The sequence below is a fragment of the Coregonus clupeaformis genome, chromosome 8 (assembly GCF_020615455.1).
Source record: "Coregonus clupeaformis isolate EN_2021a chromosome 8, ASM2061545v1, whole genome shotgun sequence".
NCBI lineage: Eukaryota > Metazoa > Chordata > Actinopteri > Salmoniformes > Salmonidae > Coregonus > Coregonus clupeaformis.
This window is the reverse complement of record NC_059199.1, coordinates 25,493,668-25,521,490: the sequence shown is the minus strand read 5'-3', so window position 1 is coordinate 25,521,490 and position 27,823 is coordinate 25,493,668. Positions and strand designations below refer to the sequence as shown.

General features: G+C 43.7%; 1 protein-coding gene across 2 annotated transcripts; it reads left to right on the top strand.

The window, feature by feature from the left end:
* The first annotated feature begins 115 nt into the window (after nucleotides 1-115).
* Nucleotides 116-27,742, top strand: LOC121571454 (lysosomal thioesterase PPT2-A-like). 2 transcript variants are annotated; one of them, XM_041882916.2, is made up of 9 exons: nucleotides 116-289; nucleotides 462-612; nucleotides 22,979-23,132; nucleotides 23,247-23,342; nucleotides 23,490-23,597; nucleotides 23,718-23,801; nucleotides 25,483-25,567; nucleotides 26,286-26,340; nucleotides 26,473-27,742. In XM_041882916.2, exons 1-9 carry the CDS (start codon nucleotides 276-278, stop codon nucleotides 26,614-26,616), a joined length of 891 nt encoding a protein of 296 aa, XP_041738850.1. In that variant the 5' UTR covers nucleotides 116-275; the 3' UTR covers nucleotides 26,617-27,742. The 2 variants fall into 2 exon arrangements, with proteins under 2 accessions (XP_041738850.1, XP_041738849.1); XM_041882915.2 differs by having other exon boundaries at nucleotides 116-612.
* The last annotated feature ends 81 nt before the right edge of the window (nucleotides 27,743-27,823 follow it).

The window sequence follows — 27,823 nt, the reverse complement described above, 5'->3', positions numbered from 1 at the left end:
CTGTATTTGTCTGTGTAGGTGGTATTTTTCTGTCTAGGATAGTTGGGGCCACGGTTGGGGCATGCGGCTCCTTTGAGATGCTATCGAAACCGGAAATGACTTAATGTGTGGTCTTACGTTTTGATCAAGAACCGGAACAAACAAAACCCCAAGCAAATATCAAGTGGTGTTGTCTAAACACCAGTCAAATGCAGAATGTGCATGCAGACATTATGCAAGGGTGTTGATTTAATTTTAAAGGGTTTATGAAAGGGAACGAGAGTAACGAGTAGCAGATGAGATGGCAATTGTATGTAGGACCTATTTATTTCTAACATTGTCAAAAAGCAACAAGATTTTAACCTGATTCGGTGTTGGGCGGATTGTGTACAGTGTACGATATTTTAGTATTCGTTGGTTTTTACCGCGATTTAATGTTTTGTTAGAATAACTATGAAAGGGCCCTCTTCTGCTGTCTTTAGCCGGAGGAAGAGCGGGGCGACAAGGTTGTTGTGGACACTGTTTGGTGCCTGCCTTGTTGCTGCGGTCATCGGGTACAAACCAGTGGTCATAGTCCATGGGTTGTTCGACAGCTCCGGGCAATTTGTGGAGTTGCTTCGCTTCATCAATCAGGTGAGTGCATGAAAATATACCAACACAGGCTACAACAAATATCACTCAAGAAAGATTGGATATGGGTGATAATAAACGCCTGTTAGGCTATGTAACAATGGAACAGATATGGCAGGCTAAATTATATAGAATGTAACATGTCTAAGACCCACATCAGTATCTTAAACTATAACTTGTTTGTATTAGGGTTTCCATTGTGCTGCTGTAACCTGGGCCCGCGCTTAAGTTTACTCATCAAACATGGCTGTGGTCTGCTTGAATAGCACGAGACCATGTTTTTTTTAAATAAGAACTTCGGTCGCTACAATGTTTCCAATCTCGCTGGGACTGTTACATAAGTGTCACATTGTTCTTCTATGAAGGCTATGTTTTAATGAAATCATCAACGTTTGTCGCCAGTCATATCAGCTGAGCTCTTAATGAATACTACTGAAATAGGCTGTTGATTGTTGCCAGATTCTTGGCATAATATTGCCTTTGTTACCCTTTGCCTTGGTGTGTGCACAAGAAAACAATCATAAGGAATATAGCTGTGAGCAGCAATAAACGGGGTTCACAGGATGACAGAAAGGACAAGATTAACTGGATAAAGCAAGCACTATCCTGTAGGAACTATCTTCCTTTATGTGCAATCAGTGAAAGCATTACCATGTTTCTCTCAACTCAAGGATGACGAAAGTGAAGTTTAGTCTAGCGCTGTTTGAATGCAGCAGGTAATCAATTCTTAGTCATTGTCAGTGGTGATTTTAGCATGTAAATCTTGGTGGGGCAAAACCAAACAAAAAAGTGTGATGCATGCCAGCAAAGCCACAACACTAAACAATACATTAATTGCACAATAACGGTGATAAACCATGCCCACAAACTGTTAGGGCCTACATAAAGCTGTCCCAACATCTTACCACTGCTACACCTGGCTGTCAGCGGAGCCTTGTCTGGCAGTGAAACAGTTCATTCAGCCTCATTTACTTACTTAAAAAAACAAAAAACATAGCTGATATGGCTGAGTTGCTGAAACAAATGTGGTTTCTACTGACAATTGAGATGTACAAACTATGGCATAAGGGGACGACAAGCGGATAAGAGGCAGTCCGTAATTTCGATTAAGACATTAATGAGCGAGCTAGGACGGACATAGTCAATAGCTATTTGTTTAGCACTTTTTAAATATACAGCGACAGAATTCAGAACATGGGCCATTTTTACAGTATTCTCCCTGTACACCAAGTCAGAACCGTAGGATAAATAAAGGGGCCATATAAGCAGACAATGAAAGCTCTTACAATATTCAATGATTACATTTCTCTAAAACAGGTTAAAGGCTACATGTGCACCACCAAGTCCGAACTGTAGGTGAAATTAAGAGGGGTAAATAGACCAAATTATTAGGGTGAGGCGCATGGGCTACTAACATCTTACTACACAACATACACTTAGTATTACTTTCTTAGCTACAGTATACGTACAGTGAGGGAAAAAAGTATTTGATCCCCTGCTGATTTTGTACGTTTGCCCACTGAGAAAGAAATGATCCGTCTATAATTTTAATGGTAGGTTTATTTGAACAGTGCGAGACAGAATAACAACAACAAAATCCTGAAAAACGCATGTCACAAATGTTATAAATTGATTTGCATTTTAATGAGGGAAATAAGTATTTGACCCCCTCTCAATCAGAAAGATTTCTGGCTCCCAGGTGTCTTTTATACAGGTAACGAGCTGAGATTAGGAGCACACTCTTAAATGGAGTGCTCCTAATCTCAGCTTGTTACCTGTATAACAGACACCTGTCCACAGAAGCAATCAATCAATCAGATTCTAAACTCTCCACCATGGCCAAGACCAAAGAGCTCTCCAAGGATGTCAGGGACAAGATTGTAGACCTACACAAGGCTGCAATGGGCTACAAGACCATCGCCAAACAGCTTGGTGAGAAGGTGACAACAGTTGGTGCGATTATTCGCAAATGGAAGAAACACAAAAGAACTGTCAATCTCCCTCGGCCTGGGGCTCCATGCAAGATCTCACCTCGTGGAGTTGCTATGATCACGAGAACGGTGAGGAATCAGCCCAGAACTACACGGGAGGATCTTGTCAATGATCTCAAGGCAGCTGGGACCATAGTCACCAAGAAAACAATTGGTAACACACCGCCGTGAAGGACTGAAATCCTGCAGCGCCCGCCAAGGTCCCCCTGCTCAAGAAAGCACATATACAGGCCCGTCTGAAGTTTGCCAATGAACATCTGAATGATTCAGAGGAGAACTGGGTGAAAGTGTTGTGGTCAGATGAGACCAAAATTGAGCTCTTTGGCATCAACTCAACTCGCCGTGTTTGGAGGAGGAGGAATGCTGCCTATGACCCCAAGAACACCATCCCCACCGTCAAACATGGAGGTGGAAACATTATGCTTTGGGGGTGTTTTTCTGCTAAGGGGACAGGACAACTTCACCGCATCAAAGGGACGATGGACGGGGCCATGTACCGTCAAATCTTGGGTGAGAACCTCCTTCCCTCAGCCAGGGCATTGAAAATGGGTCGTGGATGGGGTATTCCAGCATGACAATGACCCAAAACACACGGCCAAGGCAACAAAGGAGTGACTCAAGAAGAAGCACATTAAGGTCCTAGAGTGGCCTAGCCAGTCTCCAGACCTTAATCCCATAGAAAATCTGTGGAGGGAGCTGAAGGTTCGAGTTGCCAAACATCACCCTCGAAACCTTAATGACTTGGAGAAGATCTGCAAAGAGGAGTGGGACAAAATCCCTCCTGAGATGTGTGCAAACTTGGTGGCCAACTACAAGAAACGTCTGACCTCTGTGATTGCCAACAAGGGTTTTGCCACCAAGTACTAAGTCATGTTTTGCAGAGGGGTCAAATACTTATTTCCCTCATTAAAATGCAAATCAATTTATAAAATTTTTGACATTCTGTCTCTCACTGTTCAAATAAACCTACCATTAAAATTATAGACTGATCATGTCTTTGTCAGTGGGCAAACGTACAAAATCAGCAGGGGATCAAATACTTTTTTCCCTCACGGTATCTCCCTGGAATATTACATCATCAATACATTTTTGGACTCACCTTGTGCTGTGCTCACTTGATCAGGAAGGTGGTGCGGCGGTCCTTCATGGGCAAATTTTGTCATCAAAGAAAGAGAAAGAGGCTTTACAATTCCGATTTGGATGACCGTTCAAAATGTATTTTCCCAATCGGAGCTCGTTTATTCGACTTCCCAGTTAACTTGACTTCAGTGAGTTCAAGACTTCGCAGTTCAGAGTTAACAATTGTTTTGATCACAGCACAAATCATGCTTCATTGACCGCATGGCCAATGTTGAATGTTTATCATTTTAAACTTGGAAAAGAGCCCCTTAATCACAGATTTGGGACCACACAGCCACTCCACTGAATATTAGGCTAGTGATTGCTTTGCAATGCTTGCAGTTAGCCACTGTCACCGATTCCTTCCAAACCACTCATTGTTGAATTTGCGATTCCCAACTTGTTGTGTAATGTTATATTATATATTTATATTTTAGTCATTTAGCAGACGCTCTTATCCAGAGCGACTTACAGTTAGTGAGTGCATACATTTTCATACTGGCCCCCCGTGGGAAACGAACCCACAACCCTGGCGTTGCAAGCGCCATGCTCTACCAACTGAGCTACACGGGGCCATGTTTATGTCCAATGGCTGATGAGCACCGATACGTTTTATCTGTAATTTCTCTTCATTATTTATTTTCATATGACAAGGATTAAAAAAGCATTTGCCAGTAGATTGTCGACTTGATTAATGATGATGACTGCTAGCTAAGATTTTGAAAGTATGATGTTGACATGATCAGTCCAATCAAAGCTACTGTACGTATAACGTGATTTGATGTCATTTTATCTGTGGCCAATGGCCTTTAGCCTTCTTGGATGGGCACTTCTAATGTAACTCTATGGCAGCACCAGAGCATGTGAGCGGAGTGGAGCGGGAGCGAGCGTGGGGCGCGAGCGGGCGGATTTTGGACGGAGCGCAGTGCGGCATTTTTAAAAGGACGGAGCGTCGCCCTATGTCCCGCTCCAATTTCGCTCGCTCACACCACGAGTCTTAAGCATGCTCAAGCCTTACCCAGAATCCATCTGTTTAATTTAATTTGTGTCGTCCATGAATTTGTATTTTATAGAGCGAGAGGAGCAGCAGCAGCAAGAAGAGAAAAGGGTTGAGGAATTCAAAAGTTTCTTCACTGCATGCAAAGGCCCAACCATAACAAGGGAGAGAAGCATTAAAAAAAAAATGATTTTCATGGACTATGAACCGCTGAGTAAAGGAGAACGCGAAGGGATGCAACACTTCGCCAGCACAGCTCATCCGGGCTACACCCCCCCGCCCCCCATGCTACAACACCGTACGGGACACGCTCATGCCACATGCCCTGGAAGAGATGGAAGCCAAACTGCAAGACCTACTGCAAAATGGTGATGGGTTCGTTCTGTCAGCGGACATTTGGACCAGTAGAAGAGGACACAGCTTCCTTGGCATCGTGGCCAGTTTCATTGATGGGACGTTCCGGGGGCACACAGTTTTGTTGGGCTGTGAGCACATACAGGGGCACCATACCGCAGATCGTATTTACCAAAAGTATGAAAGTGTACTTAAATATTGGAACGTGCAACGACGTGTGATTCGGGTCGTCACTGACACAGCAACATGATCAAGGCGTTTAACCTCCTCCCTGGCACTGAAGAGGAGGCGGAGGGTGAAGTGACTGCGGATTCCAGCAGCAGCGCAGAACATGAAGAGGAGGATGAGGGACCACCTGCGCCCTCGCAAGTCCATGTGGAAGTGATAACCTCTAATGTAGAAACTATGATAAATCAGTACTTTACTTTGTCAAATTTACATCTGAGATGCCCCATTCACATGCTTCAGCTGGCGATCAAAGATGCCTTTAACGAGCACGACAACATTAATAGGCTGTTAGTGAAAGTCGGGCACCTGGTGAAAAGTGTACGCAAGAGCACAGAGGAAACCGACCAATTAGGTGTCCGCCCCACAAATGCCTGCGCCATTCGATGGAGCAGCCAGCTGCGGATGATTCAGTCGTTCATCCACCAGTTGTTCCAAAAAGACCTGTTATGGCAAAACAAACTCAAGTCTAATGTTGCTAACATCACCCTGAATCAAGTACGGCAGCTGACGCACCTTGTCAGTGTGCTGACACCACTGGCAGACCTCGCAGACAAAATGCAGAAGGAGCTGCGGAACCTGGGGATGATCCTCCCTGCTGTCACAGAAATCAAATCCCTGCTCACCGATGACACTCACGCTGCACTTTCAATGGGCATCGCTGCTTTTGCAGAAACATTGGCAAACAACGTGTCAATTCGCTATGGAATATACTATACTGATTAACATCTCATTTTAGCATCAGTGTTAGATCCCCGTTTCAAGACAGAATGGATAATCCAAGATGAGTCTGTATGCAACAAATTCGGGGAGATAAAGTAGGCTGTGGTTTAAGCTAAAAGTGAAATACATGCAGATTTTGTTCCTTTTTTGGAGCGAGCGGGGGGCGATTTGAGTGGAGCGCGATGCAAACTGCGTTGAGCGCTGAGCGATAATGAGCGGACTGGCCTGATGTGGCTTTGAGCAGTAACGGGTGGCCGGCAGACATGAGCGTTCACAAAAAAGCATAAAAAAAGAGACATGTTATGTGGCTTTATTACTCGATGAATAGATTTTTTTTTTACATTGTTTGCAAACTGATATGTGACATGTATTAATGCCAAAATAACATGCAAAACAGGCTTTCTTTTGCTAAAAGTGGAGGGCTCCAAACAGGTGCCTTGAATGACGGGTCGCCACTGGTCATTGTATTGAGTTTATATACCAATACTGGGGTCCATTTGACTAATGATTTATGTTAAGTTTTGTAAAATATTTTTAATGGTATATTGCGGTCATATTTGAATTCTGGGACTTTATTTTGTTAAACTCATTAGAGATGAATTTGCTAAAGGTGCAATATGCAGAAATCGCTCTGCCATTTCCTGGTTGCTAAAATTCTAATAGTTCGCCTAATTTCAGTTTCTGACAAAACAAGCAATGTATGTATAGTGTAGAGAATCATTGTACCATCTAAACCGCTGTGAAATATCTGGTCAATAACAAAAAATATAGTATTTTCAGCTATTTGAAGCTGGTGTACAAACCTGAAAGTAAAAGACGCAAAAACGAAACTTAAACGGGAAGCACTGAAAGGGCGCACATAGAACAGATCTACCGCTTCTTATACTTGCTTTCAATGAGTGACAGATCTATAACTCACATTTAGATGTGAAGTTCGCCCAAAAAGTTAAATATTTAACCTTTTGGGCGAAGTCTACGTACCAAATATGGTTTGAATATGATTTGTGGTTTTAGAATTGTTCTCTTAACAGTTTTGTTCTTGACTCCTTGTGCATCCCTTGGAGCGTGTAGGTATGTGTGTTATGGTGTGAATTTGGTAAGATTTAGGAATTGTATTGATTGAAATAAACTAAACTACAGGTAAGTGCGTACATCATTAGTTAAGGCAATTTGAATTCTTAACAGTTTTTCAAGCCAATTTGTCTAGCGGCAACAAGGTGAAAATAAGACATTATGGTTAAATTCTTATAGGATGTGAATATATTGTCCCACTGGTGGCAATGACATCTATAGTGTACCTTCGGGCTCTGATCAGTCCCTAAACCCAAACGAGGGCATTGCGTTCATCCACCTCTGGCCTGCTGGCTCCCCTTCCTCTGCGGAAGCATAGTTCCCGCTCAGCCCAGTCAAAACTGTTCGCTGCTCTGGCACCCCAATGGTGGAACAAGCTCCCTCACGACGCCAGGACAGCGGAGTCACTCACCACCTTCCGGAGACATTTGAAACCCCACCTCTTTAAGGAATACCTGGGATAGGATAAAGTAATCCTTCTACACCCCCCAAAATTGTAAAGTGGTTATCCCACTGGCTATAGGGTGAACGCACCAATTGGTGAGTCGCTCTGGATAAGAGCGTCTGCTAAATGACTAAAATGTAAAATGTAAAATCAACTGGTCTGGTGCAGTCATCTAAGGTTGCAGCGACTTTATATTCACACAGCTTCTAATTTAAATACCACATTTCATGGCCCCATGTCCATCGCTTCAGTTCTTATAACCCTGGTGTGATGTGGTATAGCATGGCCGACTTTGAATGTAGCTAAATAATAAATAATAATAATATGCCATTTAGCAGACGCTTTTATCCAAAGCGACTTACAGTCATGTGTGCATAATTTTTTTAACGTATGGGTGGTCCCGGGGATCGAACCCACTACCCTGGCGTTACAAGTGCCATGCTCTACCAATTGAGCTACAGAGCTAGTAATCATTCTGTCATTATAGGTGAATTCATTGAGTTTATATACCAAATCTGGAGTCAATCTGACTTATGGTTCATGAGAAGAAGATTCTGAAACTATTTTTAGCATTAGCATATGTGCTAACGTGCATCTATAAGTACAATGCGGCCATAGTTTAATAAAATAAAAAATCTAAAACAGACTGATGTATTTAGACTCATTACAACATCTGGAGTAAATCTGATATATGTATCATGAGGAGAAGATTATTTTGAGCATTAGTGTTACATATGCAAAGAATTAGTTGATGATAGTTCCCTTGTTTTTTGAGATATCAATACCAAATTCAGTGTGGTTCATCCTAGGGACGTCCATGATAGCGATGACCAGTTTCAAGTTGATAGGCCACTGTTGAGGGATTTACAGTGGTTTAAATGGACAAGTGAAATCTGATTTGAGTTGTCAATAACTCTTTTGACCAATCCCTTAGCTCTGTACCATGGGCCTACATTCCACATTTGGTGCTATGGTTCATGAGAAGAAGATTTTTAATATATTTTTAGTATATGTGCTAATATGCATCTAGTGTGGCCATCTTTAAATGTATCAACGTTATTTTCTCAAACTCTTTAGGGACTATTGTGATGAGTCCGAAGAACATATTTGGAGTGAATCTGACTTTTAGTCCTTGAGAAGACAATTTTTTGGATTATTTTAAGCATTAGCGTTACATAGTCCAAATGAATTGAAGTTATTTTTTAAGATCTCAATGCCAAACGTAACATGGTTAATCATAATAATAACTTTTTAGGGTCATCAAAGACAAGTTGATAGGCCATTGTGGAGTGGATTTAAATGGACACATAAAATCGGAATTGCTGATTTATCAATCACTCAGCCATCTCTTAACCAATCCCTTAGCTTTTCTCAAACTAAGTTAAGAGATGTACCATGGGGCCTATATATTGGCCATATACCATACCCCTTGTGCCTTATTGCTTAAATCATAGCAGTCAAACAAGTTAAATCGACATCCATTGATGGAAAATGATCTGGCGAGTTTAATAAGTGCGAATTATCTTTTCTCGCCACATTCAAATTATTTTTATTACGTCATATCATAGCTTGCAGTAATCATTATTTTGAGGAAACCCGAATTTTACTATGAAAGTTACTATGATATTCATTCTTAATTGGACCGATAACGTTATGGAAAAAGGGTTTATTGTATAGATATAGCAACTCCTCTCTTGCTGTGAAAAAAAGTGGGCTAGTTTTGGGTTTTGAGTGGTCATTGGGCTAGAAATCTGAGCTTGACCTGGCAACCCTGCACACACTACATCATACACACATGCTCAAAGAAGTCAGCTCAGACAGATCCAGCTCAGCTCCTGAGCCCCATCAGTATCAGATATTAATTTAGAATGGAAAATGAATGTGTTCATGCAACAATTGTTAGTGCATCAAACAAAATCACATTGATTAGTTCCACTAATCGAATCATTTCAAACTAAAAGTATTGTGTCAGAGCCCATATATCAAGATGCGTATCGAATCGTGCTTGTAAGGAGAGATGCACATCCCTAGTTATTTGACCATGTAAAAAAAAAAAGTGGATTCTTTGTGAACCCCTAATGATGAGACCACAGAAAATAAAGTACTTGAAACTAGTTTGTCATCATTCAGTTTTATAGATATCTAAATAACTTAAATGCCAAAGAGGGTATTACTGTAAGGGACAGAATTTAATGTAACCTGATTGCAATGCACACCGGATGGCAGGTGTGAGAATTAACTAGGTATCACAGGGACATTTTGATACAAGTGTGGTCTAGAATTCTGCTAGAAAGGCACACATCATACAAAATCTGATTTGAAGTCTCACTCTCACACACACCCATACTCAAATGAAGTGCACCCACTACTTCCAAACTGCCTTGCGATCAATATTTAAAACAACCTTAAAAGGGGAATTCAACCCTGGGGGAATCAAATTGCCCAGGAGGAAGGCAGGTCTGGACTTGAAACACCCTATGACGGCTTCCGGAGAATTGATGGGAGGGGGCGAGATCTACAAATAAATGTAGTCCTGCTTTATGGCATTTCGCGAAGGCTATGTTATACTGATTGCACTATACATTTTTGTGCATGTAGATATGGTTGTCCTTGTTCGAAAGAGCCATTGGATGTCTTTCAGCAATTTTCCTATCGGCTTATTCATTGCTAAATATACAAGCAGACAATTTTTTTCCAATCTCTGAAAGACTACAACTTGTGTTGGGCGGTGCTTCGTGCTCTGGCCCCCGTCCCTCCCCCAAGGCAGGCTTTTTTTTAAAGGAAGCTGACACTAACACAATCCTTTGGGCAAAAGCAATGGCTTCAAGTGATTCCTCTCATCAACACGAATTCTAAGATGGATAATTTTTTGATGTTCTATTAGTTACATGGTGACATTCAACCATACATGTTTCAACCAGAATATAGCGAAAAGGATTCGAAACAGAGTTGGATTAGTGCCGTTAGAATCTCACAGCTGATGCCAGCACCAAGAGGGCAGATGATACGGTGCCTAGCTAAGTAAGTTATTTTTCCAGCAAGCCACCTAGCTAACTTTAGTTTATCTACTGAAACCCATATTATGTGTTGTTGGCTAACGTACTACTGAGATCTATTGTATCTCGATTGTAAAACCTATTTTCTTTTTAGTAGTAGATATGGCTACAACCAGCCACCTAAAGCTAGGTTTACTAGCAAACGTTAGCACATGACTGGAGTTGGCTAGCTATACTGAACAAAAATATAAATGCAACAAAGATTTTACTGAGTTACAGTTCATAAAAGGAAATCAGTCAATTGAAAAATTCATTAGGCCCTAATCTATGGATTTCACATGACTGGGAATACATATATGCATCTGTTGGTCATTTACATTTACGTCATTTAGCAGACGCTCTTATCCAGAGCGACTTACAAATTGGTGCATTCACCTTATAGCCAGTGGGATAACCACTTTACAATATTTTTAAAAATTTTTTGTGGGGTAACGGGGGGTAGAAGGATTACTTTATCCTATCCCAGGTATTCCTTAAAGAGGTGGGGTTTCAAGTGTCTCCGGAAGGTGGTGAGTGACTCCGCTGTCCTGGCGTCGTGAGGGAGCTTGTTCCACCTTTGGGGTGCCAGAGCAGCGAACAGTTTTGACTGGGCTGAGCAGGAACTGTGCTTCCGCAGAGGTAGTGGGGCCAGCAGGCCAGAGGTGGATGAACGCAATGCCCTCGTTTGGGTGTAGGGACTGATCAGAGCCTGAAGGTACGGAGGTGCCGTTCCCCTCACAGCTCCGTAGGCAAGCACCATGGTCTTGTAGCAGATGCGAGCTTCAACTGGAAGCCAGTGGAGTGTGCGGAGGAGCGGGGTGACGTGAGAGAACTTGGGAAGGTTGAACACCAGACGGGCTGCGGCATTCTGGATGAGTTGTAGGGGTTTAATGGCACAGGCAGGGAGCCCAGCCAACAGCGAGTTGCAGTAATCCAGACGGGAGATGACAAGTGCCTGGATTAGGACATGTGCCGCTTCCTGTGTAAGGCAGGGTCGTACTCTCCAAATGTTGTAGAGCATGAACCTACAGGATTGGGTCACCGCCTTGATGTTAGCGGAGAATGACAGGGTGTTGTCCAGGGTCACGCCAAGGCTCTTCGCACTCTGGGAGGAGGACACAATGGAGTTGTCAACCGTGATGGCGAGATCATGGAACGGGCAGTCCTTCCCCGGGAGGAAAAGCAGCTCCGTCTTGCCGAGGTACAGCTTGAGGTGGTGATCCGTCATCCACACTGATATGTTTGCCAGACATGCAGAGATGCGATTCGCCACCTGGTTATCAGAAGTGTCGTCTGCGTAGCAATGATAGGAGAGACCATGTGAGGATATGACAGAGCCAAGTGACTTGGTGTATAGAGAGAATAGGAGAGGACCTAGAACTGAGCCCTGGGGGACACCAGTGGTGAGAGCATGTGGTGCGGAGACAGATTCTCGCCACACCACCTGGTAGGAGCGACCTGTGAGGTAGGACACAATCCAAGAGTGAGCCGCGCCGGAGATGCCCAACTCGGAGAGGGTGGAGAGGAGGATCTGATGGTTCACAGTATCAAAGGCAGCAGATAGGTCTAGAAGGATGAGAGCAGAGGAGAGAGAGTTAGCTTTAGCAGTGCGGAGAGCCTCTGTGACACAGAGAAGAGCAGTCTCAGTTGAATGACCAGTCTTGAAACCTGACTGGTTTGGATCAAGAAGGTCATTCTGAGAGAGATAGCAAGAGAGTTGGCTAAAGACGGCACGCTCAAGAGTTTTGGAGAGAAAAGAAAGAAGGGATACTGGTCTGTAGTCGTTGACATCAGAGGGATCGAGTGTTGTTTTTTTGAGAAGGGGTGCAACTCTCGTTCTCTTGAAGACGGAAGGGACATAGCCAGCGGTCAAGGATGAGTTGATGAGCGAGGTGAGGTAAGGGAGAAGGTCACCGGAGATGGTCTGGAGAAGAGAGGAGGGGATAGGGTCAAGCGGGCAGGTTGTTGGGTGGCCGGCCGTCACAAGTTGCAAGATTTCATCTGGAAAGAGAGGGGAGAAAGAAGTAAAAGCATAGGGTAGGGAAGTGTGAGCAGGACCAGCAGTGTCATTTGACTTAACAAACGAGGATCGGATGTCGTCAACCTTCTTTTCAAAATGGTTGACGAAGTCATCCACAGAGGGGGGAGGGGGGAGGATTCAGCAGGGAGGAGAAGGTGGCAAAGAGCTTCCTAGGGTTAGAGGCTGATGCTTGGAATTTAGAGTGGTAGAAAGTGGCTTTAACAGCGGAAACAGAGGATGAAAATGTAGAGAGGAGGGAGTGAAAAGATGCCAGGTCCGCAGGGAGTCTAGTTTTCCTCCATTTCCGCTCGGCTTCCCGGAGCCCTGTTCTGTGAGCTCGCAATGAGTCGTCAAGCCACGGAGCAGGAGGGGAGGACCGAGCCGGCCGGGAGGATAGGGGACATAGAGAGTCAAAGGATGCAGAAAGGGAGGAGAGGAGGGTTGAGGAGGCAGAATCAGGAGATTGGAGGGAGAAGGATTGAGCAGAGGGAAGAGATGATAGGATGGAAGAGGAGGGAGTAGCGGGAGAGAGAGAGCGAAGGTTGCGACGGCGCATTACCATCTGAGTAGGGGCAGAGTGAGTAGTGTTGGAGGAGAGCGAGAGAGAAAAGGATACAAAGTAGTGGTCGGAGACATGGAGGGGAGTTGCAGTGAGTAAAGATGAGGTCAAGCGTATTGCCTGCCTTGTGAGTAGGGGGAGAGGGTGAGGTAAAAAGAGGAGAGGAGTGGAAAGGAGGAGGCAGAGAGAAATGAGTCAAATGTAGACGTAGGGAGGTTGAAATCCCCCAGAACTGTGAGGGGTGAGCCATCCTCAAGAAAGGAACTTATCAAAGCGTCAAGCTCATTGATGAACTCTCCAAGGGAACCTGGAGGGCGATAAATGACAAGGATGTTAAGCTTGAATGGGCTAGTGACTGTGACAGCATGGAATTCAAATGAGGAGATAGACAGATGGGTCAGGGGAAAAAGAGAGAATGTCCACTTGGGAGAGATGAGGATTCCTGTGCCACCACCCCGCTGACCAGATGCTCTCGGGGTATGCGAGAACACATGGTCAGACGAGGAGAGAGCAGTAGGAGTAGCAATGTTTTCAGTGGTAATCCATGTTTCCGTCAGCGCCAAGAAGTTGAGGGACTGGAGGGTAGCATAGGCTGAGATGAACTCTGCCTTGTTGGCTGCAGAACGGCAGTTCCAGAGTTTGCCGGAGACCTGGAACTCCACGTGGGTGGTGCGTGCAGGGACCACCAGGTTAGAGAGGCAGCAGCCACGCGGTGTGAGGCGTTTTGTATAGCCTGTGCGGAGAGGAGAGAACAGGGATAGATAGAGGCATAGTTGACAGGCTACAGAAAATGGCTACAATAATGCAAAGGAGATCGGAATGAAATGAACTAAACATCTGGGAAAGCGAGAGAGCGGGGCCTCCCTCACTTACGTTTCACTGAAACACCCAAATATAACTCTCCCAACTTCCACCTCAGAAACTATAATTGCTGTAAACTACAGCGGTTCAATGTTTTCTAGGAATAGACTAATTTAGTTTATTCAGCTAGCTAACTTGGTACAGTATTCTTCTGTGAAAACCGTCCAGGGCACCTAGTCATATGACGCCACAGCCAACTAGCATGCCGGACTCCAACAACACGGTTTAGCACCAATACTCGGCCACAACAAACCACCAGTGTGTCAACACGCCAAGCAGATCATTCGTGTCCGTGTCTAACGTTGTGGGTTAGTCCCGACAGCTTGAGCGAGTCCATCGTCAACTTATTCAGCCAGTTAGCTAGCTAGAATAGTTAGCATACTAGCTAGCCATTGCTTTCTGCCAACGAAGAAACCCCTCCTCCCCCTGCACGAACACACAGAGAGAGCCAAGCTAACGTTAACTAGTCACCAATGTCCCGAATTCCCTTGAACGATTCTGGCTACCAGTATGTAAAAACAAAACACAAATGTAGGTTATAACTTACCCCTAGCAGCTACTGTTAGCTAGCCAAGTGCAAAGCTAGCCACTGAATTGACTCAGCCAGTTCGTGTCTGTTCGCTAGGTCGTTCCAGCTATTGTTTAGTAGCTATCCAGGTAGCAACAAGCTAGCTAAATTTCAAGCACAGTAGCCACTTACTACCTAACGTTAACGCTTCAGACAATGAGGTTAGAAAAACAGCTGAAATGGTAGGCATTATTGTATGTAATTATTGTAGGCAGCTAGCTGGCGTAATTACAGGTACTCTCAGGCATGAAACAACTATCCACAATACAATACTAACCTACAATAATTACATACAACAACCCACGATAACTACCTACAATACTACCTAGAATACTTAACTACAATCTAAATACATAGTTTAAGCTTTACTCGACAAAGCCCAAACTATGTATATAAGCCATATAAGCCAAGCTTACCTCCCGCCAGAGAGAGACACAACCTCACCCAACGACGACCACACCAAGACCTCCCTACGTCTATGAAATACGGGTGCAAATTTTCAGCCTGCTAGGGGTGCAGTTTTCCTGTTTTTGTTCCTTCCCTGGCATATAATTGATTAGTATATTACGATTGATTAAAATTGGTGTTATTGATTGCTCAGACAGTACACACAGCTAGTTCTACAGGTCTTAGTCCCAGTCCTTTGTGATCTCTCTCTTAAGGTCACAGATACCTTAATAAAAAGGTAGGGGCGTGAATCAGAAAACCAGTCAGTATCTGGTGCGACCATTTGCCTCATGCAGTGCGACATCTCCTTTGCATAGAGTTGATCAGGCTGTTGATTTAGGAATGCTGTCCCACTCCTCTTAAATGGCTGTACGAAGTTGCTGGATATTGGCTGGAACACGCTGTCGTACACGTCGCTCCAGAGCATCCCAAACATGCTCAATGGGTGACATGTCTGGTGAGTATGCAGGCCATGGAAGACCTGGAAAATGTTCAGCTTCTAGGAATTGTGTACAGATCCTTGCGACATGGGGCCGTGCATTATCATGCTAAAACATTAGTTGATGGCCGCGGATGAATGGCATGACAATGGGCCTCAGGATCTCGTCATGGTATCTCTGTGCATTTGAATTGCCATCGATAAAATGCAACTGTGTTCGTTGTCCGTAGCTTATGCCTGCCCCCACTGCCACCATGGGGTACTCAGCAAACCGCTCACCCACACAACGCCATACATGTGGTCTGCGGTTGAGGCCGGTTGGACGTACTGCCAAATTTTCTAAAACTGATCTGATATGTGATCTGTGGTATTGTTGTGTGACAAAACTGCACATTTTAGTTTCCTTTTATTGTCCCCAGCACAAGGTGCACCTGTGCAATGATCATGCTGTTTTAATTAGCTTATTGATATGCCACACCTGTCAGGTGGATGGATTATCTTAGCAAAGGAGAAATGCTCACTAACAAGGATGTAAAGAAATAAGAGAGAAATAAGCTTTGAGCAGAAGGAACATTTCAGGGATCTTTTATTTCAGCTCATGAAACATGGTACAAACACTTTACATGGTGCGTTTTATATTTTTGTTCAGTGTAGTTAGCAGGCGCCAGGCTAACTTTAACTTGTTAGCAAACATGTAACATCAGCAACTGTAAATAATTTTACTAGCTAGCTATCTTCACATAATTACCAAGGGATGACATTGATTATGAACGTGGATGCATTTCAATCCCACGGAATTATAGGCATGACGCAAAATAGGATTCCAAACGGTCGTAAATAACAAGTACTGTATATCCAGCAAGCTAGCTAGCTAAGTTCACTAGCAAGCAGTGAGAAGAAACTATAATACAACAATTTGCTGTTGTAAATCTATAAAACTGAAGCTGGTTTTCCTAGAAAGATATTTCCCTAAGCATGCATGATAGACATGGCTGTAGGTAGATACTGTCTGCCTACCTACCAAGGTACATTTGTACGGTCTAGTCACTGTGCAAAGGTTGAGGGTTATGCCATATTTCTTTCTATTATTGGGCTAGATATTGTTGTAAATGTAATCTCTGTGCCTGTGCACATGTTTGCAACTAGTCTACCCTAATGTTGATGTTATGCTGGCACAGTTCAACTCTCGTTCAAACTGTACAATAGAGTATAATATATATTTTTGTCTTACAGACAATATCGTGTGGTGCTTCTTCCTGGAGTGGATTCTAGATGGAGAGAAACAGAATTAATTTGACTGCGTGTGTCATTGTAACAGAACTGTATCCCTCTCGAGGGATTAGACATTATGCTGGATTTCAAGCAGACTCATGAGGAGCTGAATGGCAGTTTGAACATGACAACACTCCTCCCACAGCTTTACAAGTGTTCCCTGAACTTTACTACACTGATCATACTGTATGTTTCTTTGTGAATGGCAATTTCATCATAACCACCAGTTCTCTTAGCTAGAGATTGTTACACCAGATAATGTCATTTAACTAAAGATTTTTGGTATCCATTACTGGGAGAGTTACAGGATAGGTACTGTTTTGTGTAGCACAGAGCATTTTTGACCAACCTTAGCGATGATGCCTTTGTCCACGATTCGGGGAAACAGGAGTCTCATAAAATGTCCTTGTCCAGTTGCAGGGGGTCAGTTTGAATTTAGAAAATGCTCGTTATTAAAGTAAATACTTATTTGCTCCATGAAGTAATCCAACGATGTGTATGCCGCCATCTTGTGTATTTCAAGTCTTCTCTCATTGATTGAGACAGGTCTCTGTCATCATGACATGCAGCACCTTGGGGTGGACACCCACCTGTCTCGATCAATGAAAGAAGACTTGAAATAGACGAGATGTCATCAAAAATCTTTGGGTAAATCACATTATCGGGTGTAATAATCTGTAGCTACTGTTCTCTGCACTTGTGTGTGTCTACACCTGAGACACACTACACTGTTCAAATTATTATTATTTTTGTTACTTTTACCATAACATTCTTGCTGAATACCCAGTTGTCTTGAGTTGGCATTAAATAGTGGACACTCCCCTGTATTTTAGACAAATAAACATATCTGAATGTCTAGCATCTGTTTGACGCTATAGAACCCTGTACATCTCATATAAATATATTCTGTGTAGCCATAAAGGCAGGCAAATTTCGAAGATTGATAGAAAATATCCATGTTTATTTTATGGTGGTTCTACATCAGGGCTCTCCAACCCTGTTCCTGGTGAGCTACCTTCCAAATGGTCTTGTCCTGTCTGCAGTGAACGGCCAGCTGGATAAGACTGCCGAAAGTGGTGGAGGGCTTCTTAACCACCAACTGTTTGGTCCTCTTGCAGAAGATTTTCTGGTACTGCACGTCTCCTGGAAAGACATGGTTGTGTTGTTAACATTTTACACTTTTGGTGGAAGGGACGTAGGGCAACACGCCTTTGTTGGTAAAGGTGTCAACCGAATTGGAGCGGCTAGCGTATTGTTTATTGACAATGAGGGACATTGGGAGCTGCTTTTGAGAGGAAAGATCAGTCAACAATGTGAAGCCTAAGTGTTGTTGTCCATTAGTTTACTCCAATTAGGAGAGGTGGTAGGGTTAGGGGAAAATATATATTTAAAAGGTGTGTAGGGGATGGCTGCCGTTTTATGGGCTCTTAACCAACCGTGCTATTTTGTTAGTTTTTTCGCATTGTAACTTATTTTGTACATAATGTTGCTGCTACCGTCTCTTATGATCGAAAAGAGCTTCTGGACATCAAAACAGCGATTACTCACCTTGAACTGGATTAATAATTTTTATTTAATGAGTCGGGCGAGAGGGATTTGCTCCAGACACCCGACAGGGCCCTCATCCCCGTCATTTGCAGTAGAAAGAGAAGGAGATATCGCGGAAGGAGATCGGGGTGCCTGGTAAGGAGCCGGCGACGAGTGGCTAATCTGCCTTTGCCATCCTTACTATTGGCCAATGTACAATCACTTGAAAATAAAGTACTAGCACATATATCCTACCAACGGAACATTAAAAACTGTAATATCTTATGTTTCACCGAGTCGTGGCTGAACGATGACATGAATAACATACAGCTGGCGGGTTATACACTGTATCGGCAGGATAGAACAGCAGCCTCTGGTAAGACAAGGGGTGGCGGTCGATGTATATTTGTAAACAACAGCTGGTGCATGATATCTAAGGAAGTCTCTAGGTTTTGCTCACCTGAGGTAGAGTATATCATGATAAGCTATAGACCACACTATCTACCAAGAGAGTTTTCATCTATATTCTTCGTAGCTGTCTATTTACCACCACAAACCGATGCTGGCACTAAGACCGCACTCAATGAACTGTATACGGCCATAAGCAAACAGGAAAACGCTCATCCAGAGGCAGCGCTCCTAGTGTCCGGGGACTTTTAATGGAGGGAAACTTAAATTCGTTTTACCTCATTTCGACCAGCATGTTAAATGTGCAACCAGAGGGGAAAAAACTCTAGACCACATTTACTCAACACACAGAGACGCGTACAAAGCTCGCCCTCCATTTGGAAAATCTGACCATAATTATATCCTCCTGATTCCTGCTTACAAGCAAAAAGCACCAGTGACTCGGTCAATAAAAAAATAAGTGGTCAGGTGAAGCAGATGCTAAGCTACAGGACTGTTTTGCTAGCACAGACTGGAATATGTTCTGGGATTCTTCCGATGGCATTGAGGAGTACACCACATCAGTCACTGGCTTCATCAATAAGTGCATTGATGACATCGTCCCCACAGTGACTGTACGTACATACCCCAACCAGAAGCCATGGATTACAGGCAACATCCGCACTGAGCTAAAGGGTAGAGCTGCCGCTTTCAAGGAGCGGGACACTAACCCGGAAGCTTACAAGAAATCCTGCTGTGCCCTCTGACGAACCATCAAACAAGTAAAGCGTCAATACAGGACTAAGATCTAATCATACTACACCGGTTCCGACGCTCGTCGGATGTGGCAGGGCTTGCAAACTATTAGACTACAAAGGGAAGCACAGCCGCGAGCTGCCCAGTGACACAAGCCTACCAGACGAGCTAAATTACTTATTTGCTCGCTTCGAGTCAAGTAACACTGAAACATGCATGAGAGCATCAGCTGTTACGGACGACTGTGTGATCACGCTCTCCGTAGCCGATGTGAGTAAGACCTTTAAACAGGTCAAAATTCACAAGGCCGCAGGGCCAGACAGATTACCAGGACGTGTACTCCGAGTATGCGCTGACCAACTGGCAAGTGTCTTCACTGACATTTTCAACCTCTCCCTGTCTGAGTTTGTAATACCAACATGTTTCAAGCAGACCACCATAGTCAATGTGCCCAAGAACACTAAGGTAACCTGCCTAAATGACTACCGACCGGTAGCACTCACGTCTGTAGCCATGAAGTGTTTGAAAGGCTGGTCATGGCTCACATCAACACCATTATCCCAGAAACCCTAGGCCCACTCCAATTTGCATACCGACCCAACAGATCCACAGATGATGCAATCTCTATTGCGCTCCACACTGCCCTTTCACACCTTGACAAAAGGAACACCTAAGTGAGAATGCTATTCATTGACTACAGCTCAGCGTTCAACACCATAGTGCCCTCAAAGCTCATCACTAAGCTAAAGACCCTGGGAATAAACACCTCCCTCTGCAACTGGATCCTGGACTTCCTGACGAGCCGCCCCCAGGTGGTAAGGGTAGGTAACAACACATCAGCCACGCTGATCCTCAACACGGGGCCCCTCAGGTGTGTGTGCTCAGTCCCCTCCTGTACTCCCTGTTCACCCATGACTCCATGGCCAGGCACGACTCCAACACCATCATTAAGTTTGCCGATGACACAACCGTGGTAGGCCTGATCACCGACAACGATGAGACAGCCTATAGGGAGGAGGTCAGAGACCTGGCCGTGTGGTGCCAGGACAACAACCTCTCCCGCAACGTGATCAAGACAAAGGAGATGATTGTGGACTACAGGAAAAAGAAGAGGACCGAGCACGCCCCCCTTCTATCGACAGGGCTGTAGTGGAGCAGGTTGAGAGCTTCAAGTTCCTTGGTGTCCAGATCACCAACAAACTAACATGGTCCAAGCACACCAAGACAGTCGTGAAGAGGGCACGACAAAACCTATTCCCCCTAAGGAGACTGAAAAGAGTTGGCATGTGTCCTCAGATCCTCAAAAGGTTCTACAGCTGCACCATCGGGAGCATCCTGACTGGTTGCATCACTGCCTGGTACGGCAACTGCTCGGCCTCCGACCGCAAGGCACTACAGAGGGTAGTGTGTACGGCCCAGTACATCACTGGGGCCAAGCCACCCTAGTCATAGACTGTTCTCTCTGCTACTGCACGGCAAGCGGTACCGGAGGGCCAAGTCTAGGTCCAAGAGGCTTCTAAACAGCTTCTACCCCCAAGCCTTAAGACTCCTGAACATCTTATAAAAATGGCAACCCAGACTATTTGCATTTTTCAGCAGGGCACTGTGGAATAACTCCAGATAACCTGAGTTTTACAAAGAGAAAATGTAAAAATAGATGAGGGGTAGACTAAATTGATTACATGGTCTGTCTGGAAGGTACCTCTAACCCCATAACATAAACCATACAAACACTACCCAATTCATGTTTATGCCATGCTTACTGTAAATTGAGCAAATGTACCTTCACCTTGTGCAGAGCTTGGGTTGGAAGCACATGTTGGTACCATCTACAACAAAATATACAACAATACACAGTTTAACCACCACACTAATTGTATTGAGCTCTATTAGACTGGCTAACTTAGCACGCCTAATATGGACATTTCAAAATTGGCAGCTTGCGTCACTAAATTGGCAGCAAGATTGCTAGCCAGCTGAGACTGGCTGAGAACCAACTAACCAACCATAGACGATTTATACACATTCATCATTGCTACCAACACACAATCAGAGTGAGTTAGCTATATCGACAATTCAATTTTTAGTAACAGTGTTTTCCAGACAAGGGTAGAATAGATGACTACCAGATTGAGCTACTCTTATGGCACAAAACAAACATGTTTACTCTGCTGAAGGTATCTACCAGTCTAGCAGTGACTACCATGGCATAGGCGAAATTGATTGACAGGACCAAAAAAGTTTGTTTAATTAGCACAGAACACCACACAGTTCTGAGATTGTTGTGTGTTGTTCGACGTACACAATGCCACCATCCACGTTTGTGGGCATGCCCAATCTACTTCAGCGGGCGGTATCTGCATTCGCTGTGAATGCCGGACTTTGTGGTTGACTATGAGCAGACGAATACACAGGAAGTCGAAACTACCAGTGAAATGAAAATGTGCTAGTTCTAGCTTGTGGTTTGGATAATTGTGATGTTTATGACGAACATAATGTTGTTAATATAGTAATGGTTGAAATTCCCCTTTAATCGCCTCCCATTGATTTGTAATGCCTTACAAAGGATACGGCTATGCGATAACAAGACAAGCTGAGGCATTTCAAGCAATATTATAGTATCCCTGTTTGGCAGGGATCATCAACTAGATTCAGCCGCAGGCCGTTTCTTTTTGTCTTTTTTTTTCTTGAGCAGATGTTCAGGGGCCCGGAACATAATGGGCACGTTTGACATTGCCGCAGACTTTAAAGGCGAGATTGACTAATCTACAAATCATCTTCCATAATAAATTACTACTCAATATTGTTTGTAGATCACTGGTCGGTCACAATTGACCCATGATTCAAATCAAATTTTATTTTCCACATGCGCCGAATACAACAGGTGTAGACCTTACAGTGAAATGCTTACTTACAAGCCCTTAACCAACAATGCAGTTTTAAGAAAAGGGGAAAAAAAGTGTTAAGTAAAAAATAGATAAGTTTTTTTTTTTTTTTTAAAGCAAATAATTAAAGAGCAGCAGTAAAATAAAATAACAGTAGGGAGGCTATATACAAAGGGTTCTAAATGATATGGAATCCAAAAAGGTGCTATCTAGTGATTATTTGGCTGTCCCCATAGGAGAACCCTTTGAAGAACCCCTTTTGGTTCCAGGTAGAACCCTTTTGGATTCCATATAGAACCCTTTCCACAGAGGGTTATACATGGAGCCCAAAAGAGTTCTACCTGGAACCAAAAATGGTTCTACATGGAACCAAAAAGGGTTCTCCTAGTACACAAAAAACTGGGACCACTTTTGGCTCGTGAGCACCACTTTCAAAACTACTGGCTGAAATTATACAAAAGTTAGTGCATGTTTTAAGTTTTTGCATAAGAAATTCTGATGTCAGTTGAAGAGACATTTATTTGACATATATTGACTAATTTGTCATCTTCTCTGACATTGCTAGCTTTATATAAGGTTTATTTGGAAGGCTAGCTTTGTTATAGTCATTGATCCTATTCAATTAGGATTCATATTCTAATTATATGCTTATAGTGCTCTAATCTGTCCCATCCTTTTCTTCTGACAGTCTCACCCAGGAACCAATGTGTCAGTCATCGACCTGTTTGACCGCAGCTCCAGCTTACAGCCACTATGGAAACAAGTGGAGGGCTTCAAGGAAGCCATCTATCCCATCATGCAAAATGCTGCAGATGGAGTCCACTTCATCTGCTACTCTCAAGGTGTGTGTGTGCGACTGTGTTATGCTGAATCTCATGAATGTCATTTACAGAACAAATGTGTGGAGGAGTGTTTTTTTTAAATACAGCTTTATATTCACCCTCGTTCTGTTACAGGTGGACTGATTTGTAGAGGGATCCTGTCCACTCTCCCTAATCACAATGTCCACTCCTTCATCTCTCTGTCCTCGCCTCAGGCTGGACAGTATGGAGGTATGCGTTCATTATAAGCCATCAACTTGATCTTTGTGCTCAACATCCAATGTGATTGTTTGAAACATGGTACATTGATGTTTTGTGCTAATGTGTGCTGAGGCCTGAATTAAACTGAAACTCAAATGTTCTATTGTTTCTGTTCAGACACAGACTACCTAAAGTACCTCTTCCCCCAGTTCATGAAGTCCAATCTGTTCCATTTCTGCTACACCGTAGTAGGCCAGAGGATATCCATCTGCAACTACTGGAAAGGTGAGTGTGTTTAGGACATAGGTTTCTCAAGGAGTCACTGTGGATATATTGAGGATCTGTGATCGTAGTGAAAAGTTGTTGTTGTTGTTGTTTGACTAAACTGTTTGTTTTCTCTTACAGACCCCCATCACACGGACATGTACGTGAACGGCAGTGATTATCTGGCTTTATTGAACAGTGAGAGGCCAAATCCCAATTCAACAGGTCAGCAACATTTACATTTACGTCATTTAGCAGACGCTCTTATCCAGAGCGACTTACAAATTGGTGCATTCACCTTATGATAGCCAGTGGGACAACCACTTTACAACATATCAATTTATTTTTTATTTTTTTTATTTTTTGGGGGGGTGGGGTAGGGGGAGGGTAGAATGATTACTTTTATCCTATCCCAGGTATTCCTTAAAGAGGTGGGGTTTCAAGTGTCTCCGGAAGGTGGTGAGTGACTCCGCTGTCCTGGCGTCGTGAGGGAGCTTGTTCCACCATTGGGGTGCCAGAGCAGCGAACAGTTTTGACTGGGCTGAGCGGGAACTGTGCTTCCGCAGAGGTAGGGGGGCCAGCAGGCCAGAGGTGGATGAACGCAATGCCCTCGTTTGGGTGTAGGGACTGATCAGAGCCTGAAGGTACGGAGGTGCCGTTCCCCTCACAGCTCCGTAGGCAAGCACCATGGTCTTGTAGCAGATGCAGGCTTCAACTGGAAGCCAGTGGAGTGTGCGGAGGAGCGGGGTGACATGAGAGAACTTGGGAAGGTTGAACACCAGACAGGCTGCAGCGTTCTGGATGAGTTGTAGGGGTTTAATGGCACAGGCAGGGAGCCCAGCCAACAGTGAGTTGCAGTAATCCAGACGGGAGATGACAAGTGCCTGGATTAGGACATGTGCCGCTTCCTGTGTAAGGTAGGGTCGTACTCTGCGAATGTTGTAGAGCGTGAACCTACAGGATTGGTTCACCGCTTTGATGTTAGCGGAGAACGACAGGGTGTTGTCCAGGGTCATGCCAAGGTTCTTTGCACTCTGGGAGGAGGACACAACGGAGTTGTCAACCGTGATGGCGAGATCATGGAGCGGGCAGTCCTTCCCCGGGAGGAAGAGCAGCTCCGTCTTGCCGAGGTTCAGCTTGAGGTGGTGATCCGTCATCCACACTGATATGTCTGCCAGACATGCAGAGATGCGATTCGCCACCTGGTTATCAGAAGTGTCGTCTGCGTAGCAATGATAGGAGAGACCATGTGAGGATATGACAGAGCCAAGTGACTTGGTGTATAGAGAGAATAGGAGAGGACCTAGAACTGAGCCCTGGGGGACACCAGTGGTGAGAGCATGTGGTGCGGAGACAGATTCTCGCCACACCACCTGGTAGGAGCGACCTGTGAGGTAGGACACAATCCAAGAGTGAGCCGCGCCGGAGATGCCCAACTCGGAGAGGGTGGAGAGGAGGATCTGATGGTTCACAGTATCAAAGGCAGCAGATAGGTCTAGAAGGATGAGAGCAGAGGAGAGAGAGTTAGCTTTAGCAGTGCGGAGAGCCTCCGTGACACAGAGAAGAGCAGTCTCAGTTGAATGACCAGTCTTGAAACCTGACTGGTTTGGATCAAGAAGGTCATTCTGAGAGAGATAGCAAAAGAGTTGGCTAAAGCAACGCCGCTTTAGTGAATCTTGTCGGTCCACATTGCTGTGGGTTTTATAGTCATCCACTATTTCAGAGAAGGGTTAGTCTATCTACTCTATTGCTGCTGAGTCAGTGTTGTCATGTGTTGTATTACTCTGCATTTTATAGGAACCTTTTAGTCATTGTACATTATTGTTGTTATGTGCATTTTGTTATCTTGTCAGTAATTACAATGATATTATGTAGTTAGAAATCATATCCTTTCTCATTCAAACAGTGTGGAAGAAGAACTTCTTACGTATCAAGAAGCTGGTCTTAATCGGGGGGCCAGACGACGGAGTCATCACACCCTGGCAGTCCAGGTGACTAGTTCATCCTTCCTCTTTCCTAGAGAGTGGAATATTCTTTGTAATCTACACTGAGTATACAAAACATTAAGAACATCTGCTCTTTCCATGACATAGACTGACCAGGGGAAAGTTATGATCTCTTATTGATGTCACTTTTTAAATCCACTTCAATAAGTGTAGATGAAGGGGAGGAGACAGGTTAAATAAGGATTTTTAAGCCTTGAGACAATTGAGACATGGATTGTGTATGTGTGCCATTCAGAGGGTGAATGGGCAAGACAAAATATGTAAGTGCCTTTGAACAGGGTATGGTAGAAGGTGCCAGGCGCATCGGTTTGTGTCAAGAACTGCAACGCTGCTGGGTTTTTCACGCTCAACAGTTTTCCGTGTGTATCAAGAATGGTCCACCAGCCAAAGGACATCCATCCAACTTCACACAACTGTAGGAAGCATTGGAGTCAACATGGTCCAGCATCCCTGCGGAACGCTTTCAACACCTTGTGTGTTAGGTGTTCATAATGTTTGGTATACTCAGTGTATATTCTGGTAAAGCATTGATTCCATTCTATCTGCTTGATAAGGTATGTTTGATCTTAAATGGACTTATATTCTCTCTCCACGTTAATGTATGAGGCATTGTGTTCCTAGAGAGATGATATGTCTGTGTGTCTCTTATTCATTCAAGGTCATCCATTCACTGTTTCCCTCTTCTTCTGTTTTTACTCTTTAGTCAGTTTGGATTTTACAATGACAACGAGACTGTTGTTGAGATAAAGGACCAGGATGTAAGTATTATTTTAGACCATGGTTTTGCATCATTATTATGACACAAGATTCCATCTTGATGCTAGATATATCAAGATGCTAGATGTTATCTTCTCATAATGATTCCTTATATTCGTCTCCTTCTTTCCCAGCTATATTTGAGAGATGTGTTTGGCCTGAAGACCCTAAACGCTCGCGGGGACCTGTTCCTGTGCTCCATGGCTGGAGTAGAGCACGTCAAGTGGCACTCCAATGACACGGTGTTCAACACCTGCATTGAGAAGTGGCTCATCTAGAGCTGACTACACCAAACAGCATTACAAGAACAGATCGTCATATTTCATACAATCTTTACAGTGAAACACACACACACAGTTTTACCGCTGCAGTGTGATTCACACAGTGGAAATATGAGTAACTCTGTCTGCACTACATTGTGAACTACTCCTTATGTTCTTACATTTCTGTGAGAATGATTCAAAACATACCGTCATCATTACACTTCAAACCCACATGTACATACTGTTACATGTGTATCCATGTGTCTGTGTTTTACCCACACATACCTAAGAAAGAACCACACAACAGTGCCTGACTGAGTGACGTTCTGTTCATTTTCAGACCTACTGCCCAGTTCATCTCATTGCTATAGTGACTTTTACCATTGGTTTTAGCTGGTAACAAATGTCTTGTCTTTTTAACCTGTAATGTAAACACTGTTGCTGGTCATTGCTGTTGCTAAGCTACCCGGCAGACTGCTGCAGTAGAAATCATGCCTTACGTTTTTAGAATGTTAGCCATGTGTGTCTCAGTGTTCCATTTATATGTTTCCAAACCGAAGTGTTATGACACACTGCCTACAGGGATGGTGCTAAAAAGGTGGAGTGGAAGAAAAAAGGGAGGAGATACTGGAGATCAAAAATGATAATATGAGGAAGGAGGGTTTAGGAATGGATGGAAAGGGAGAAAAGTAAAGAGTGGTATTTACCTGTCCACCTGAACATAATGTATGTGACATACCTGTACCTCTCGTTGCATTTAGATATCTCAGGCTTTTGATCAAACCTATGTCTGTTTTTGTCAGAAAGGGAATGGTTTCTTTTTAACTCAACTGTTTGTTATACTGTTATAGGTGTTTTTATTATGGTTGTATGAAAAAGGGGATTGCCTGTGGGACTACAGTATAGTGAAAGTACTCGAAGTTATGTGAATTCAAATAGCAAGCATTGCACAAAGATTAAAAATGTAACTAGAAATGAGACTGTCAGGTATGAGGGATTGTTATATCTTGTACAAATATTTGTAAAGTTGTTGACATTGCAGTATTATGTGTGTGTCTTCTTGGTTTATGTTCTGCTTCTAAGGGATTTCTAAAGTATTTTTATCCTCTCATACAGGAGTAATAAACGCCTAGTACACTAATTTGGTGGGGGAAACAATTTTTTATATACATTTTTTTAATTGTGATTTATCAGGGGGCACCTCTACTTCCTATGGCTATGG